The 17,324-nt window shown below is 38.1% G+C and overlaps 1 protein-coding gene across 1 annotated transcript in view; it reads right to left on the bottom strand.

The window, feature by feature from the left end:
- LOC145663000 (U7 snRNA-associated Sm-like protein LSm10) overlaps positions 1–2,820 on the bottom strand; it is a 109,127-nt gene extending 106,307 nt beyond the window's left edge. The window contains exon 1 of the mRNA XM_081729129.1: positions 2,562–2,820. Coding sequence (XP_081585255.1) covers positions 2,562–2,695 — 134 coding nt within the window. The 5' untranslated portion in view covers positions 2,696–2,820. The remainder of the gene's footprint in view (positions 1–2,561) is intronic.
- Positions 2,821–17,324: the final 14,504 nt, after the last annotated feature.

Here is a 17,324-nt window from a genome sequence, read left to right as displayed (position 1 = left end):
GAATTCCTGTACGTGATTTTTCTTATTCGCGCTGTAGCTTTTATGGCACATGTATGGAAACTGCAGTTATACACAAATAGTTAAAGAAATATCTTTGAGTTTTACGTCCCACGGTTACGCCGGTTAGGCTAAAGGAGACGGTGATGATGAGTAATGAATGAAATGGTGGAATGAAGAAAGTGGGAGGGAACGGGAGAACCTCGAGAAAACCCACGCACACGGTATTTGTCTACCACAAAGTTCACTTGGCGGGGGCTGGGATCGAACCTGGGACCCCAAGCACCAGAGGTGAACGCTCTACCACTGAGCCACCGCGGCCCCACAAATAGTTAAAGATTTTTAATTCTTCATCAAATATTTCTACTGACCCCTTTGAACTTCATCTATGCTAAGTTGGGCATTATCATGTCGCCTGGGACAAGTACCGGAGAGTATGTTGAGAAATGTCGAAAATACGTTAACATTACAATAGAAACAAAGGTGAACTGGTTATTTTCCATGAAATTCGTGCTAAGCAGAGAAGCGTAATGTAGTATTTTAAAGTGTTAGAAGCTGCGTGTTCGTACAATTTTTAGTGGAGGCATGCTGAATTCAGACACTATGGTGTAATAAGAAAACTCAAAGATGGTAGTTGCATATGATGGACGTGACACGTCTATTGTGACTTTCGTGCAGTTTTACTACACGTATCCATAGTATAAGTAGTAATTCAAGTAGGGGTAGCAGTAGAAGTGGAAACGGGTTAGAAGCCCCGCAAGGGTTCGTTGGGTTCTGTTTTCGACATAAAATGGGCAAATTAAAGACTTCCTTAAATTTTTTAGGGCCTTGTACAATCTGTGGATCCGTATAAATAAACTGCACCATGACTTTTATATGTTAGTGATAAAAAAAAAAAAAAAAGTTATGCGGAGCGCCACGGTTTACTGAAGTTGAGCAGAAAGTGTGGCAAATGTAAGAAGGCATTGAAAATAAAGAAATGTGGGAAGTAACGTTTGAAAATTTAAACATCGCGTTGATAGTGTAAAATGTCATTGGCAAAAGTCGACAGTGAAAGGCACTCTTTTCAAGAACACAAAGTTGTCGATACAGAAGGTATCTAACCTAATGTTTTTAGCGACATCCTCGTTTACGCACATATGAACCCTTGCCAACATGTCTGCTCCCTAAGGACCTACCCTCCCGCTACGGTCGCCCCATTCCCCTGTTGAGTTCCTGCCGACTCTGTTTGATAGCATTCGTCTTCTTTATTGGGGATGGCATTTAGTATCTCCCCCAACTCGTTTTATGGCTACAGAACCGATTACCTTGTTTTGGTCTAGAGTGTGATAAAGGTTTTCTTTATATATATATATATATATATATATATAAAAAAAAAAAAGCCTCACGGGGATTCTAACGGCCTTCGCTCGCTGAGCTACATTTTGTCAACTAAGTAACACTGAAGATCTTATATGTGCAAGATTGGAGGACAATAAATATTAGCCTTTTATTGGTCACCTAGCATTGGTTGGAGGTTAAGTTCCAAAGTTGGGCGTCCGTTTCCTGCAAAATTTTTAAAATTTACAGGAAAGATATGGATAAAGTTGATTGTTTGTGTGCTTGATAATATATAAGGATCTCGAAAAATCTATTTGTTTGTTATATAAAAGCGGTTATAGACATGGGACTATACGCCGAGCGGAGGGAACTACTTGGCGCAAGGTAACCAAATAGTTGCATTGTGGGAAAGTAACGAGCATTTATGTTATCAACATGGCGAATGTACAAGGGCAATGACCTAACAGTTTTAACATTTGTGAAGCAATACGTTGATAACTAGCAAAATCTTTTAAAAGTTTGTAAAGAGCACGGATTAATGAATCTAATAACAAATTGCAGAAAATGTGGAAAGGAGATAAGAGCGAAAAAACGTGGCGAAAGCGGACGCCCAACTTCGGAATAAATGCCTTGGTTGGTTAGCGTTCTTTACACTGCAGTTTTACTTAACATTTCCGGAAGCAGTATTACATGCAAGTCCTCTTAAACTGAATGTGCATTGAAGAATTGTTAAACATTTCGGGGAAGGTTCTTCGAATTAAACGCTAAAGGCAAGGTTTTAGAACACAGGTTCCCCCTATATATGTTAGTAGCTAAATTAGCTTCTTTCTGAACGGAAGTTTAATATGTAATTCACATAGTATTGCTAAGCGAGCGTTAGTGAGTGAAGGCGGGTTAGAGACCCGCAAGGCACGTTGTTTTCTGTCTTTCGTTCTTCGGAACTTTAACTGTAACTGCGGGAACCGGTTCCGATGAAACGCTTATTGTCACTACCTTGCCTAAAGTAAAGACTTGCCGAAATTAGTTATTATTTCGAGTGATGTCCTGAACTTCAAATGCACAGGAAAAGCAACAAAAGTGAAGTTCATTTTTTTTTTTTTAATATTTTTATTATTATTATTTGATGACAAATTGTAAATCTACCCAGTAGTATCCACATTCTTTCTTAATCTTCTAATTTATGGTGTGAATTTTTTTAACATGAAATAGCAAAGAAACAAGAAATTATTTAGATTTATACTAACCCATCTACTTGATCGATTCTGCCTGTAACACATGAATCATTTCTAATATCTATAGTTGTCACTTTTCCTAGTAATGCGTGTACCAAGCACACAAGATTATTTTTCATTAGAAACTTTTCTTTGTCTGACGACATTGCAAACAAACTTTTCTTCTAGTAAATACACGAATTTTTGATTACTGTAAAGTCAATAAATAGGTTTCGAAGTTCGCACTCTCACTGTCGACTGCTTAAATTTCGTCCAGTGTTGCTAAGAAATAAAGATTTGTTCCCACCAGATTGAAGATACGAATTAATCATTTCCGCCTCGACGTATGATTAGCATCATGCTAAAACACTAACAACGGCAGGAGACTTATGTTAGTCGAACTCTTTAGTATGGCACTAATCGCGCTTCGAAACGACCCTGCATAAGGCACTTTACCTCTAAAAAAAATTTTAAGGCATTAAAAATCACACCAACTAAAAATAATAATAATGAACAAAATAGTCCTGGTCAGGTTCAGACATACATTTTGGAAAATATAGAGGTAAAATTCAACACTCTGCATGGATAGAATGAAATGTTTATAAGGAATATATATACATAATTGAGTTCCCCTTTCCCCGCATTCATTATAAGCTCTTCAAGTTATTTAGTTCTCCAATACGAGACTGTCATCTAAAGGGACCCATAGACGATCCACAGTTTGTGCAAACACTCGGCCATACACGTTCAACTGTTTGCACGAACTTCAGTTCCATTTTTAATTTGATCGCGTAAACATGTCCACTGAAGAAGCTTGTTTAGCGATAGTAATTGCTTTTGCTTTGGAAGGGGAAAGATCCGTGAAACCAAAAAGGACAAGGAGGGTGTGGATGAAAGAGTGGTTCAAGAAACGGTCTAGTTTAGTCACCAAAATTTAGTAGCGATCTTGAGATAAGTTCGACTATGGACTTATGGCCCACGTAGCTTAGTCACTAACGCTCTCGCCTTCGGTGCGAGCTTTCACGGGTTCGATTCCCGGTGGGAGCACACGTGCGAAAAAGTGTCAAACGCTCTCTCAGGCCAACCACCCTGAATGAGGTTTTCTTGGGGTTTCCTCATTCACACCAGGCAAATGCCGGGATCGTACCTAACTTACAGGTCCCAGGCCGCTTCCTTCCTTCCTTAATTCTTTCTTGCTTCCCTTTCACCGGATTGTGTGCTCGCCGAGGGACGTCATTCCTCAAAACGTGAAGGGCTAAATGGTCTTAGATGCCGAAAGCCCAGAAATCTAAATCTTAAATCTTAAATCGACTGTTGACATATTTACGAATGGATTGAACTATATTTGATGAAATGTTGGAAACGTTACATCTCTTATAGGAAAACAGGATACAAATATGAGAGATGCGATATCTCCCGAGCAGAGGTTGTTTGCCACTTTGCCGTTATCTTTGTGTGGAAACACGTACGAGGACATAAATTTGAAACAGTCGTTGCACCCCAGACGCTTGGACAAATTATTATAGAAACATGTGAGGCCCCATTTTTCAGATTCCTGTTTTTAGAATCTTCACTCTTTACCTTCCACAGTTCAGGTAATTCTCGATTAAGTTCAGTAAATTCTCGCCAGAATTATGGAATCCTATTCATTGACGCCACAGCTCCTACTTGGAAATAAAACTCGTGTTTGCACAAACATGCCCATACACGGTCCACGTTATTGCGCAAACATCATGTTTGTGTAACAATTTTCGAACGAATTCGATGTGGAAAATGTTTGCACAAACGTTTGCGCAAACAGTTCATACAGCACCATACACGATCAATCTGTTTGCACAAACAGCCTTGATTGCACAAACCGTGGACCGTGTATGGGTCCAATAACAGTTCAGTGAAAATATATTACATCATAAATTTCCTTAAAATTGTATATCTAATGGCTTGAGATATCAAATTCTGCAAACGGAATTACTAACCACGTACATAATTCGATGTGAATTTTCCGAAATAAAGTTCCTTCAGGAAAGTCAAATTTCCAGAAACAGATATAAATGTACTGTAAAGTGAGCAGTTATTATTATCATCTTCACGTTATACATATTGTATATAAACTCTTCAATGTGATGAAACTAATCTATCACTCGTTTCAGTGACTGTTGTGACACTAAAACGACATACAAGGACAGATTCTATCTGTACTCTTATTAACCTATTTCAACCGGGTTATAGATGTACTACTTCAAGTTTGAGTATTGAATTCGCTTAGTTTGGACGTCTACCGAAGTTTCACACTATGAAACGAAACTAACTTTTTAAATATACAGGGTGAACCGGAAGTGGGCGTAACCCCTTTAGTTTCAATAGTATAGTGTTAGTTATGGTGGAATGTCTGTACACAGTTACCTTGAAGTCTTAAGAGTCTTAAGAGTCATAAACATCGGTATGATTACCATCCATGTCGTAACACAGCTGAATTCTGCGCCAAGTTCTCGCAGATGTTTGGCGGAGATACTACGGAGTCACGAGGGTGAAGGCGTGTTCCACAGCTGCTCGTATTCCTGCGTTGTATGATATCGAGTGTTTCTTATTTGTTGCTTTATGAAACCCCAGAGAGCATTGTCTGGTTTCATTAGATCAGGACTTCTTGGAGGCGAGGCAAATGGAGCTGGTAAAGATGCACAATGTTCCAATCAAGGAAGTTATAAAATAGAGGATCTGCCCATACAACAAAATCGTGAAGCCATACGTCACAGTTTCGCCACACCTACTCTGCCTACTACGCGCCACTAAGATCGCAATGTTTCAAGCCAACAATCATGGCGGAAACGTGAGTAGCCAATCAGACGTGCCGGATCACACGATGTTCGATTGTTTTTCGACTTCATTGAGTTCATATGTTGAAGATACGTATGAGCAGATCCTCTATTTTATAACATCCTTGGTAGGTTCCAATCAAGTGGTCAGGAAACTGCAAACAGCTGTTACCAAGCAGAAAATAATGAACATGGATAGCAATGATGCCAGACAATGCCAAGCAATGTTGCCAAACAAATGTGGTTAAACTTAAAACCGTAAAAAAAAAACACCAATTAGGGGTACGCCCATTTCCAGACCACCCTGAACTTTTATGTCAGAGTCAGTGGCGTAGCAGCTGCCCCCGCAATCCCGCAGTGCGGGGGGCCCCGAGGTATAGGGGGGCCCCGAAGTCTTGCGATGAATAAAGATTTAAAGAAGTAGAACTTCAACCTTACTTCTGTCGGCTTTACAACTAGGGCCCCTTCTCTATACTTTGCGGGGGGGCCCGCAAAAGTGTGCTACGCCACTGGTCAGAGTTCTGCTATATCTTCAAAAATTGATAAAAACAAATGATGACCAGTGTAACGACGATTGTTCAGATGTTCCCATTATTAAAGCACTGAATCTTAATAATTTTAAGTACTTATTTCAAGTCTTGTAGGAAAATATAATAACTTTGTATAACTTGATTTTGTAAGTTTATATTTTTTTTCTTATTTTTTGCAGGATAAAAACTATTATGCAATTGAGTACATACAACAATAATACAATTCCTGTTCCAAATATTATGAAACGTAATTGTTAGAATGAAAATCATGTTAATTTTAAACAATACTACCAGGATATGGTGAATGAAATTCACGGAAAAGAAATGCGTTATGATAACAATTTTTCTGCTAACTTGTATTCTCTCAAATTTTCTTTAAGTGATCGAATTACAATTGACGTAATAACGAAAAGAGAAACATATATGTTATCAACAAAGTTTTAGTTGTTGAAATAAATTGTTACTAATTACTGACCTTTGGTGTTGATGCAATATTTTCAACAGAAGTTCGAAACTATAACTTCAAGCAATGCCTAAATTTATTCCGGATAATTTCTTAATTGTCTGTGCTTAAGCTAATGATTTGCAACTTAAAGGAGCCAGATAAGCTGAAAATGAACAGCACCAATGGAACTGAAGATAATGTACTCTGTACTGGCAGTTTTGTTAAATTTTTAGATGCATATGATAATATTAGTTTTCCAATAGAGTTAGTTATTTTGATACTAGGTACTATTGGAAATATCCTAAACATCATAGTTCTAGCTCATCTGAAAGGTTCATTTAAGATTTTCTTGATAGCCTTATCTGTAGCTGATTTACTATTTTTGTTTAATGAAATACCACTGCTTGTACATTGCAAAACTCATACAAATGAAAAGAGTGATGAAAACAATGGATGGATATACTACGACTTGATTGGAGGACATTTTTTTTTAATTGGTTCTTTCACACCATCTCGACATAGATGACTGTTTTGATTGGCACGTGGCGAGTCATACTACTGTACTATCCACTTAGAAATAAGGTACTGAACGTCACCAGAAACCATTATGTAGCAATAATTGGAATTTGTATCATTTCAGTATTAATGACTGTACCACTTCTTTTGCTTGTCATAGATGAACACAATAGAAAACATTTTCATGCTTGCCTTCACAATCATTACGCTGAGGGACTGGTTCAACAAAGTTATTACGAAACTTTGAAGAAACTGTTTAATATGTTTCTGTCCCCAGTTCTTGACAATTTTATGTGTATTGCTTATTGTTGCTGTTAAAGAACATGAAGCAAAGAGCTAGATGAGGCTAGCTGATTCGAATGCATCTATAGAAGAGAAATCAAACCAAGTATCCATTACACTCTTATTTATTGTGATTGTTTATTGTGTAACACACCAATTTCCATTATTTATCTTATGTTTCATGTTAACTCTTTTCCTAATAATGATTGCTATCGAAAAGCATTGAGAGTAATTGGTCTGCTGGTATTCACCAACAGTACGGTTAATTTTGTTCTTTATTGTATAACCAGTGCAGAATACAGAAAAAACATTCAAGGAAATATTCACATACAATACGTTAAGAAGAGTGATAATTACTTATCTACCAAGGTGGATTGTTTATTCAATCACACATCAGACGTGAGTAGAACTTTTTAATAAAATATTTTTATTCTGGAAACATAATTTGTTGAAAAATGTTTGGCGTAGTAGACTACGGAAAGATAAACATACTTACAAGGGAAGTATGAATGAGATCATATCGAAACCTACCGCAAAATTTCACTCAGAGGAAGTCCCACAGAAAGACCACACCCAAAAAAGGCAGCTGCGTTTTCGAAGTGAAATTAATCAAAATGTCGGATTGAAATGTCGCGTATCCATGTCGACAATCGCACAATACGTTCAGTACCACCCCTTGTAAACGGCCTGTTAATAATAAAAAGTCAATAACAGCAATGTGGGTACATACTATACCTAAGGGGAAGTCGTACGGTAAGATGAAATGTTGTCACGAGACGAGACGAGACTTCAGGCTGTCTCGTCTCGTCTCTTGCAAAGCATGTCTCGTCTCGAAAAATGTGCTCGTCCCGTCTCGTGTCTCGTCAGCGAGAGGTTCTGTCCCGTCTCGTCTCGTCTCGTTTTGTCTTGTCTTGTCTCCTAAAAAATATAGCAGCATACCATGGGAACGAAAGTAAAATGTAGCAGGCTGCACCATGCTAATCAAGATACAACTAAGTTACAAGTATTACCCAGAACACACAAGATAAGAAATGTCACGGTAGCTACACCGTGAAGTCTTCACCTCTGGTGTATGTGGTAGTCGGTTCGATCTCGGTTAGTACCATGTGAGCTTTGTGGTGGACAAACAATGAATGTGTGTGGGAACCGCGGTGGCTGAGTGGTAGAGCGTTCACCTCTGGTGCTTGGGATCTCGGGTTCGATCCCAGTCTCGCCAAGTGAACTTTGTGGTGGACAAACATCGTGTGCGTGGGTTTTCTAGGGGTTTTCCCGTTTCCTCCCACTTTCTTCATTCCACCATTTCATTCATTACTCATCATCACTGTCTCCTTTAGCCTAACCGGCATAACCGCGGGACGTAAAACTCAATGATTTCATTTCATTTCATTTCATTTTTCGAATGTGTGTGTTTTCTCGAAGCTGTCTAGTATCCTACAACTTTCTTCATTCCACTAATTTCCCCATCATCATCCATTCGGCCAAAGTTCCCTAAAGGTCTTAAAAATAAATTCAAATAAGCTCACAAGGCAAGGACAAATAGTTTACAAGATAACATATCTCTGCTGTTAGTTGTCTGAGGCTTCTAGACCCTGGCTCCTTCTTCTTCTTTTTTTTTACATTCTGAAACATTGAAATTAGTTTCACCAGTTTCAATACACCAATATACAGTAAATTGCTCATAGGTACGTCGAAGATGAAAACACTAATGTCAAATAATGTTTAGACGACAAGCAAAGTTCGATGTAAAGGTGTCACCATCCCCGACACTACCGTATACTATCAGCCCACTTGCTTTATAGTGTCTGTATATATATATATATATATATAGGAGAGAGAGAAAAAGAGAGAGAGAAAGAGATGGAAAGATATATAGATAAATAGAGAGATAGATATGTGGGTACACTTTGATTTCATATATTCCAGCCTTTAGGTTTCACAGTGTTAACGCATACCAATCAAAAAACTACTTTCCATTTTAGCATGTTTAGATTTGTTGCAATTATTTTTTTTTTAAAAAAAGCTCAGAACCCAATAATTTTATTCAGTAATGGAAAGTATTTGATTGAAATTTTATGTTACTGCACAGTAAGCTTTACTTAAAGTGCCATAGTAATGGGAGCTGTACGACACATCGGACGAAAGGGTGCTTGGGGCCAGTCTACACCTCCATGGTACGAATCTGTTCCCATACCCGCGGGCTGTGTGCCCCTATATGGTGGTTGCCCCGTTTGTGTAACAAATTCATGACAGTACACCCAGATTAGCTAGTGGTATAAAAAAAAAGTTGATTTTTTGGTTGCTATTTCGGATTAAATTTTCTTATATTGTCGTGATCTATTCGCAATCACACAAAGTACATCTTCATATCAAGCCGAGCGGTCTGCGGTTATGGACCATCGGCTTGAAGGCCCCGAGTTGAGTCCCGGAAGGGTATGGGTCATGTGTATGGATTTTAACAGCATTTGTTTTTTCGTATTGTGTCAGGGGGGGTCGTACGGGATAAAAGGATTTAAGTCTGAAAAAATTGGAGAGAATATCCTCCCCAGGATACTTTCATGGGAGAAAGGAATTACTAAAAGTATATGATATACATTTTATAGCAGGTTTAAAAATATGGTTTGGGTATCCTATTTCTTTTCTGTCAATTATGTTCTTCAATGTTCGAATTTTGATCATTCTCATGATATTTTCTGCTTTCAACGGAATATTATACCAAATGTTCTTTACATTTATCAAGTTCGAAAGGTTTTATGCGCCTGTAACAAACCATTTTTAAAGATAATTCAGGTCCTAATGAATATTATTCACTAGGAAAGGGAAGTATTCCCCTCTTCTCAACATGGAAGCAGAGAGCAATTTCGCACTCTGGTCAGATCAAACATTTCCGCGTAACAAAAGGAAGACCCCCCTGTAAAACCTCTTCACCTCCAGTGGTATTGTTAGTACCATAAATTTGCTGAAAGCAAACAATTTGAAGGGTTCGTCGACAATATCTTTGCTTTCTTTGTCCTTCGCCCGGCTTCCAAACAGAGGTAAATTTTACAACATGACTGCTGTATAATAAGCGAGCGATTGGTAAAATGGTAAAAGTGTGTTTTTATGTGTATGTGTGTGTGTGTGTGAGAGAGAGAGAGAGAGAAGACAAATTTTAGTTGCAAAATTACATACTTCAATTGCCGTTTTCGGTTCATATAGCAAAAAGAATACCGCCACCAGAGAATAAAGACAAATGTACACTCGCCGCGACCTTATCCTGATAGCCTTGATACGCAACTTCAATTCGGGCGACTCCGCGCATGTTACATAGTTCTTCAAGTTACACACGTAAAACATTACTTAGGAGATGAATTCAAAGAGCTAATTGAGTTCAAGTATATAAAAATATTAATACAGACACAATATTTAAAATAAAAGGTATTAGATTTATTAGTAACGGGTTATGAAAATGACGTCACGACTCAGAATCGGAAAGAGAGAAGCAAATAAAGAAGTGAAAAGCCGGCAGCTAAGATGCGAGTCTCTTGCAAGTGTTGCAAGATTATAAATTTGAAAAATCTTATATCAAAAACAGAAGACCAGTAAAATTAGTTAATTGATCAATGTTAGAAATCGTCCACAATGGATAGGAAATGGCTTAATATTTTTATATGATATATAAATTAAATAGAGTTGCTACCCCGTAAGAAACTTCTATGCCTGCTGATAAATGAAACAAAAGAAAGAACGGGACTCACATGTAACTTCTGCAATTTTTGTGCAGAGAGTAACACTGCTCTGCCAAATATTGTCTTCGCACGTGCGTTAGTGTGGGTACGTGGGTGTAGTGAAACTGAAACCATGGAGAGTGTTAAGCGCGAAATTAAAATCATGAATGAATGCGAATTATCTTCTCAGTATTATCGCAAACACGAGGAAGGGAAACCTCTTTAAAGTCAAGCAAAGTAAATTGTCAACAATGTGTACTCTCGACTAAGAGAAAAATATGCAGACAAAACTGTTGAAGAAATTGTTTATATGATTGTTGCCGGTTCGCAGCTGGTTTACTCATTGCTAACGTAGAGTTGCTGTGCTTTAACCCTTAAGTACTATGGACGAAAATTATCACGTAACTACTATGGAACGGTCTGTCAGACCGCATTGTTGTTTCACATTTCCTGAGTAGTGGTTTCATTGCATATTTTTAAAAATGATATCCTACATATCTTAGTTGCTTATAGAAAAGTAAAACATAGTAATTTCACGATGTAAAAAAAGCTTTATATTTTTAAAACAATGAGAAAGAGAACATACTCAAAATTTGCAACAATGCTTTCATTGTTATTCTAAAATTGTAATTCTTGAAATATTCAATTTTTTCTCCGTTTCTGTGTAGTCAAAATAACACTAATTTAAAACACACTGTTCTTATAGATGCACTGAGAATAAAAAATACAGTAAAAACGGAGAAAAAACATGGAATTTTAGCTTTTTTAAACTTACAGGAAGGTACTTTATAGTTGTACTCTTACATTTTTTGTAGTGTAAAGGTAATGAATAAAACTTATTTTTAGTTCTTATATGATGGAGAAAGTAAAGAAAATACGTTTTGACGGTAAAGAAAGTACCGCACTAACTTTTCTGACAGCATACACTTTCTTCAGGTAGGCACTTATATCTTCTTTTTCTGTACTGCAAGGAAATCGGTACCCCACACCGCTGACACGAATGAGTATCTTTGCTTTGCGCTTACAACTCAATTGACAGAAGACTATGTTTTCCTTTTGAACTCCTTATGCGCGATGGTGGGAAACTCACTTTCAAGCTGTTGATTGAAAAACTCAGCTCTCGTGGCAGATGTCCGATGAAAAATCTACGTTCTAGGTGAGGCCTAACAAGTCCTTTTGCCAACGTTTTCATGAAATCACGTCTTGTCATCACTGTGGACTTAGCGTAGACTTGATGCAAGACATGCGCATTGACACCACACGCAACATCCACCAGCATAAAGAAAATTATCAATGGCTATCGTCTTGTTCGATGAATTGATGTGTAATCTGTACATTTTTTGTTTAGAGTATCCACTCCGACTTTACTCATGTTATAAAATGTGATTATTTCAGGTTTTCCAGTCTCTGGGTCATTATTTGGTGTGTGGTGCAAGACGTGCCACACGGTAAGACACAAAACTGCTAATAATCAGTAGATAACGAAAGACAACTGATCAGCAAAATACTCACGTAACTACTATAGTACGTCTCTGAGACCGCTCGACCCCTCCAGCGCCGCGCACAGAGGATCAATTATAACACGAACTTCGCAACATGTAACCATTTGCTAGACAGGAAGGTAGACGAAAAGATCCACTTGTAGTAGTGAGACTGTGGAAAATATAATGATACGAAAAGTCGCAGCGGTCTGAGTGACGGTCCATAGTACTTACGGTTTAAGGGAAAAAAAAACGCATTTTTAATTTATTATGTGGGCGGGTGGCTGCTTGTGTGTTTCTGTTTATGATTGATCTTTTCCAGATAGATATATGAGAGTAACTTCATTTCTTATCCTTTCTTACCTTAATCAATTGAAATGAATAATCAAAATAGTTTTCATGCTCTCGAGTTTTAATTGTGATGATTGCAAATACATCACGTGCGAATTTCCAATATATTTATTACTATTGTCGTGTCTTCATGAATTATTATAAACAAATAAACCAAGAAACATTTTTCGTAGCGGCAGGAAAAGAACGAGAAATCACCGCTCCGCGCATATCAGCTGAGACCCAGAGCAGCGCCAGTTGAAACCGTGGCGAATGAAAACCCAACCAAAACACACACACACACACACATACAAAGGCTTCCCTGCGAAAAGGTTCGCGCGCCAACATGTACTAATGCGCTTGTGATTCGGCTCTCAAGTTAACATTGCGTTTAGTATAGTCTGTTCTGTTCTCTTCCAGAACTTTCAACTACAGCCTGTAATGAGTGTAGACCTTACCCAGTTTTCAAATTGAATAGATGGTGGTGGTAGTTCGGTTTCTTGACCTTGTAAAAATCTTCCCTGTCTTTGATTTTGTTTGTCATCATTCCAGCCAGAAATGAAGAAAATGAGAATTCCTCAGTTTACAGCAAGGGGAACTGGGGACAAGACATTAAGGATGATATTCCTGGAAGCTCATGTATCACGATTGTTTCATTCAATAGACATAGGACACTTTTCTATGAAGGCTTTTCAATATTTTTCTCACAAAGGGGATTTTCCTTTTGCAATCTATATGGCAACTGGCAATTTCAATCTTGGCCATTTCCGCCAGCGTTTTCATTCTCGAGACACGAGAAGAGACGGGACAAGTAGACTGTCTCGTCTCGTCTAAAATGTTCTGTCTCGTCTCGTTTACGAGACGAGACGAGACGAGACACGAGAAATGTCTCGACTCGTGGAAACACTAGTAAGATAAACCTTGACAGCAGCCTTTTTGAAATCCGCCATCTTGAATTCAGGTCGTTTTGTAAATAGGAATAGGGCAATATGATACATGATTTTGGGGTAGAATTTAAGCACAAAAACAATTGCAGCAATAGTTTTAAGATATGTGCATTTGGTAAAAAGTTACAGGCATATTTATTGTGTATGTTTCCATGTGCACAATTCCCGAGTGAAGCAGCTGTCCAAAAATAAGTTGTTGCTGTTGAAATGTAACTCCTACTTGATAGTTCCACAATATATTTCAATGAGGGACGAAAGAAAAGCAGAAATGAGACAGATCAGAGGAAAATTGCACATACAGCATTTAATATAACGATTTTGTTATGAGCGATTTTGGCTAAATTTTCGTATTATCTGGTCTATCTCCGCCCCTATTCAACCTATTTGGACCAAATTTGCAGACTTATCTCCTACAAGTGTGTAGCTTTGCTCAACAACATTTGGAACAAATTGGGAAAATATAGAGAGTGTTTCCTATAATTTTGTATTTTACAAATTGTTGGACAGCTGCTTCATTCGTGAGTTGTTCACATGGAAACATACACAATAAATATGCCTGTAACTTTTTATCAAATGCACGTATCTTAATACTATTGCTACCATTATTTTTCTGCTTAAATTCTACCCCAAAATCATGTATCATATTGCCCTATTCCTATTTACAAAACGACCTGAATTCAAGATGGCGGATTTCAAGATGGCTGCTGTCTAGGTTCATCGTACCGTACGACTTCCCCTTAGGTATAGTATGTACCCACATTGTTGTTATTGACTTTTTATTATTAACAGGCCATTTACAAGAGATTGTACTGAACGTATTGTGAAATTGTCGACATGGATACGCGACATTTCAATCTGCCATTTTGGTTAATTCCACTTCGAAAACGCAGCTGCTTTTTTGTGTGTGGTTTCTGTGGGACTTCCTTCCTCTGAGTGAAATTTCACGGTAGGTTTCGATATGAGCTCATTCATACTTCCCTTGTTAGTAAAAAGGCTAATGAGTAAATCTTGTGTTGTTGGTAGGACTCCAAATCTACTTTAATACACAATTTTTATATATTAGACTTTATTTAGTTTACTTAGTTACAACTTGCACTAAAGTATAATAAAATTACAAGTACAAATTCTTATCAACATTTATGCACTACGAATGTAATGGTAGAGTGGTCTTTAGGTGGGAAAAATAAATTTTCGAATTTCTTCCGCCGCACCCCCTATTTCTTTTCCTTTGGTAATAGAAACATCATACACAAAATTTCACAAAAATCCATCAACGTTAACCCGTGCCGCAAAGCAGTTGATTTCTATAAAAAGAAATCCATTTGAATTTCAATGACACTCGATTTACTATTTGTCAATAAACGTATAATAATTACCACAGATGTAAGTAGGACAATATAAAGCTTTCTCCGGCACACCCAAAGAAGATAGGTGACTTGTGATAACGGTATCACATGCAGAATATTATCTAGTGCACTATGTTTTTGTTTTTCCAATAATGTTATTTGTTTTCAAGATATTATAAGAAAACTTTAAAATTAGCGGTAGTTTCATTTCGCTGTGGTGAAGATCCATAACCACCAGGTACTTACTGGTGGTAACCAACAATGCAGTGGTAATAATTATTCCTGCCAGGCATACTATGTTATTTTCATGATATAAGCCGGGAATAAGCTTTTACGTGAGGGTGATTTCCCCTGCACCCCCTCGTTTATTCGAACACTGCTGACAGTAAAACATTCACTATTTTCGGGAACATTGCACGGTGACAAACAGAGGATCATAGCTACCATACGGCTAAACCACACTACATACGTGCTTCGTTGATTTGCTTCGAGAGGACCCCCAAGTTGCCAGTTCAGGTCATTCCGATGCACAAGGAGTTAGCACTAAAGAAACACTGAGTGCACAGCCAACAAACAGGACATCACCATTGAGCAGACCTACCTTGTCTGTCATCCGTGAAGTTGAAGTGGGAACTACTACGTTGTGTGTTGTGAATCACGTTCATAGTGTAGTGTGTTGTGACAATGGCTCATTACACCAATCAGGAACAGGCCGAGATGATTATTGTGTATGGAGAAGTACATGGAAACGATACGCAGACAGCCCGATTATACAACGATTGATATCCCAATAGACTCCAACCGCATCATACAACATTTGCAACGCTGTTTCGTCCTTTGTGTAGGGATGGTACCGAGACCGAGACTAGTCTCGGTCTCGTCTCGGTATCGTCTCGAATTATCGAGACGAGACCGAGACCGAGACGGCCTTTTATATACCGAGACTATACCGAGACCGAGACGGCCTTTTATCTACCGAGACGAGACCGAGACCGAGACGGAGCTCTATAAATCGAGACGAGACCGAGACGAGACTTAGGTAAGTCTCGAAAGTCTCGGTCTCGTCTCGAATATTGATATAGACAACTATTAAGATTGACCTTTACTCAAAATTTCTTTCGTTGCTGTATTAGGTAATATGGGAACAGTTGACTAATGTTCAGTGGCGTATTTAGGGGATGGCTATTGGACTGTAGCCCCTCCCGAAATAGATTTGTGGTCATTTTTTCGCATTGCACGTACAACACAAATATTTCTTACTCGTTCTCAAGCCTCTCCCGAAACAAAATCCACTGCTGATGTGTATAGTCATCTCTGTCTCTCTCCCTCTTTTAACACACACACACACACACACACACACACATATATATATATATATATATATATATATATATATATATATATATATATATATATATATATATACCAGCGGATCCAGGATATGATCGAGGGAGGGGCTAAACCATAGTTCGACATTTTATCCAGTGTAAAGGAAGAAGTAGGATTGAAGCCCATATTATACAGTGTATAGCTGAGCGTCAAGGGGAGGTATAACCCCTTTAACACTCCCCTTAGATCCTTGCCTGTATATTATATCTAATATAAGTAAAAGGAAGAGTTTGTTTGTCTGTGTGTCTGCGTGCCTGTCTTTCTGATTGCCTGTGTGCGGCCTGGGGACCAGACGAGAGTCCAAGAGTTACGAAATTTGGGTGACAAGTATCATGTCCCAGGCCTCAGACCAAGAAAAAGCGTTTTTTTTAATTATTATTTTGAATTAGGAGGGACGTTTACCGGGACATGTAAAAGTAGTAGAAAATGACCGATATTAGTGTCGAATACATAGTTTTCGCAGTCGCTGAGATCAATGATGATATTTCCATTAGCGATGACTTTCAAAGTCAGCTACTAGTGCATGCGGGCCGTGGTTCACTTGCGGGGGAGGGGAGTACCGAGACGTAAAAATAATACAAAATGACCGATATTAGTGTCAAATACATATTTTTCGCGGTTGCTGAGATAGTGATACTCCTACAGGCCTTGACTACCAAATACTGGTCCCATGCGAAAAATGGGTATTTCATCTAGTTATATATAATAGTCATATATATTAAAAATGCTGAATTTTTTTTAACATACTGTGTGAAATATGGAAGGGGAAATTCTTCTAAACCATTTCCAGCATAAGAAAAAAGTAGATGTAAACAAAGCGAAATGTATTACTGCGCGGCTTACACGTGCTTCAGCAGCGAGAGACGTGAACAGCAAGATCGTCTGCTAGCTTACTGTCGTCGCATAATTTCAAAGTATAAGGCTACGGTTGGTTGGTAAATAATTAACGCACTGACTATTGCTATGTTGGAAATATGTATTTTCTTAACTTGATTGTTATATAAACGAGATTG

The sequence above is a fragment of the Thermobia domestica genome, chromosome 1, assembly GCF_964235325.1.
Source record: "Thermobia domestica chromosome 1, izTheDome1.hap1.1, whole genome shotgun sequence".
Taxonomy (NCBI): Eukaryota; Metazoa; Arthropoda; class Insecta; order Zygentoma; family Lepismatidae; genus Thermobia; species Thermobia domestica.
Note: the sequence above shows the minus strand (reverse complement) of the source record. Positions and strands in the feature narration are given on the sequence as shown.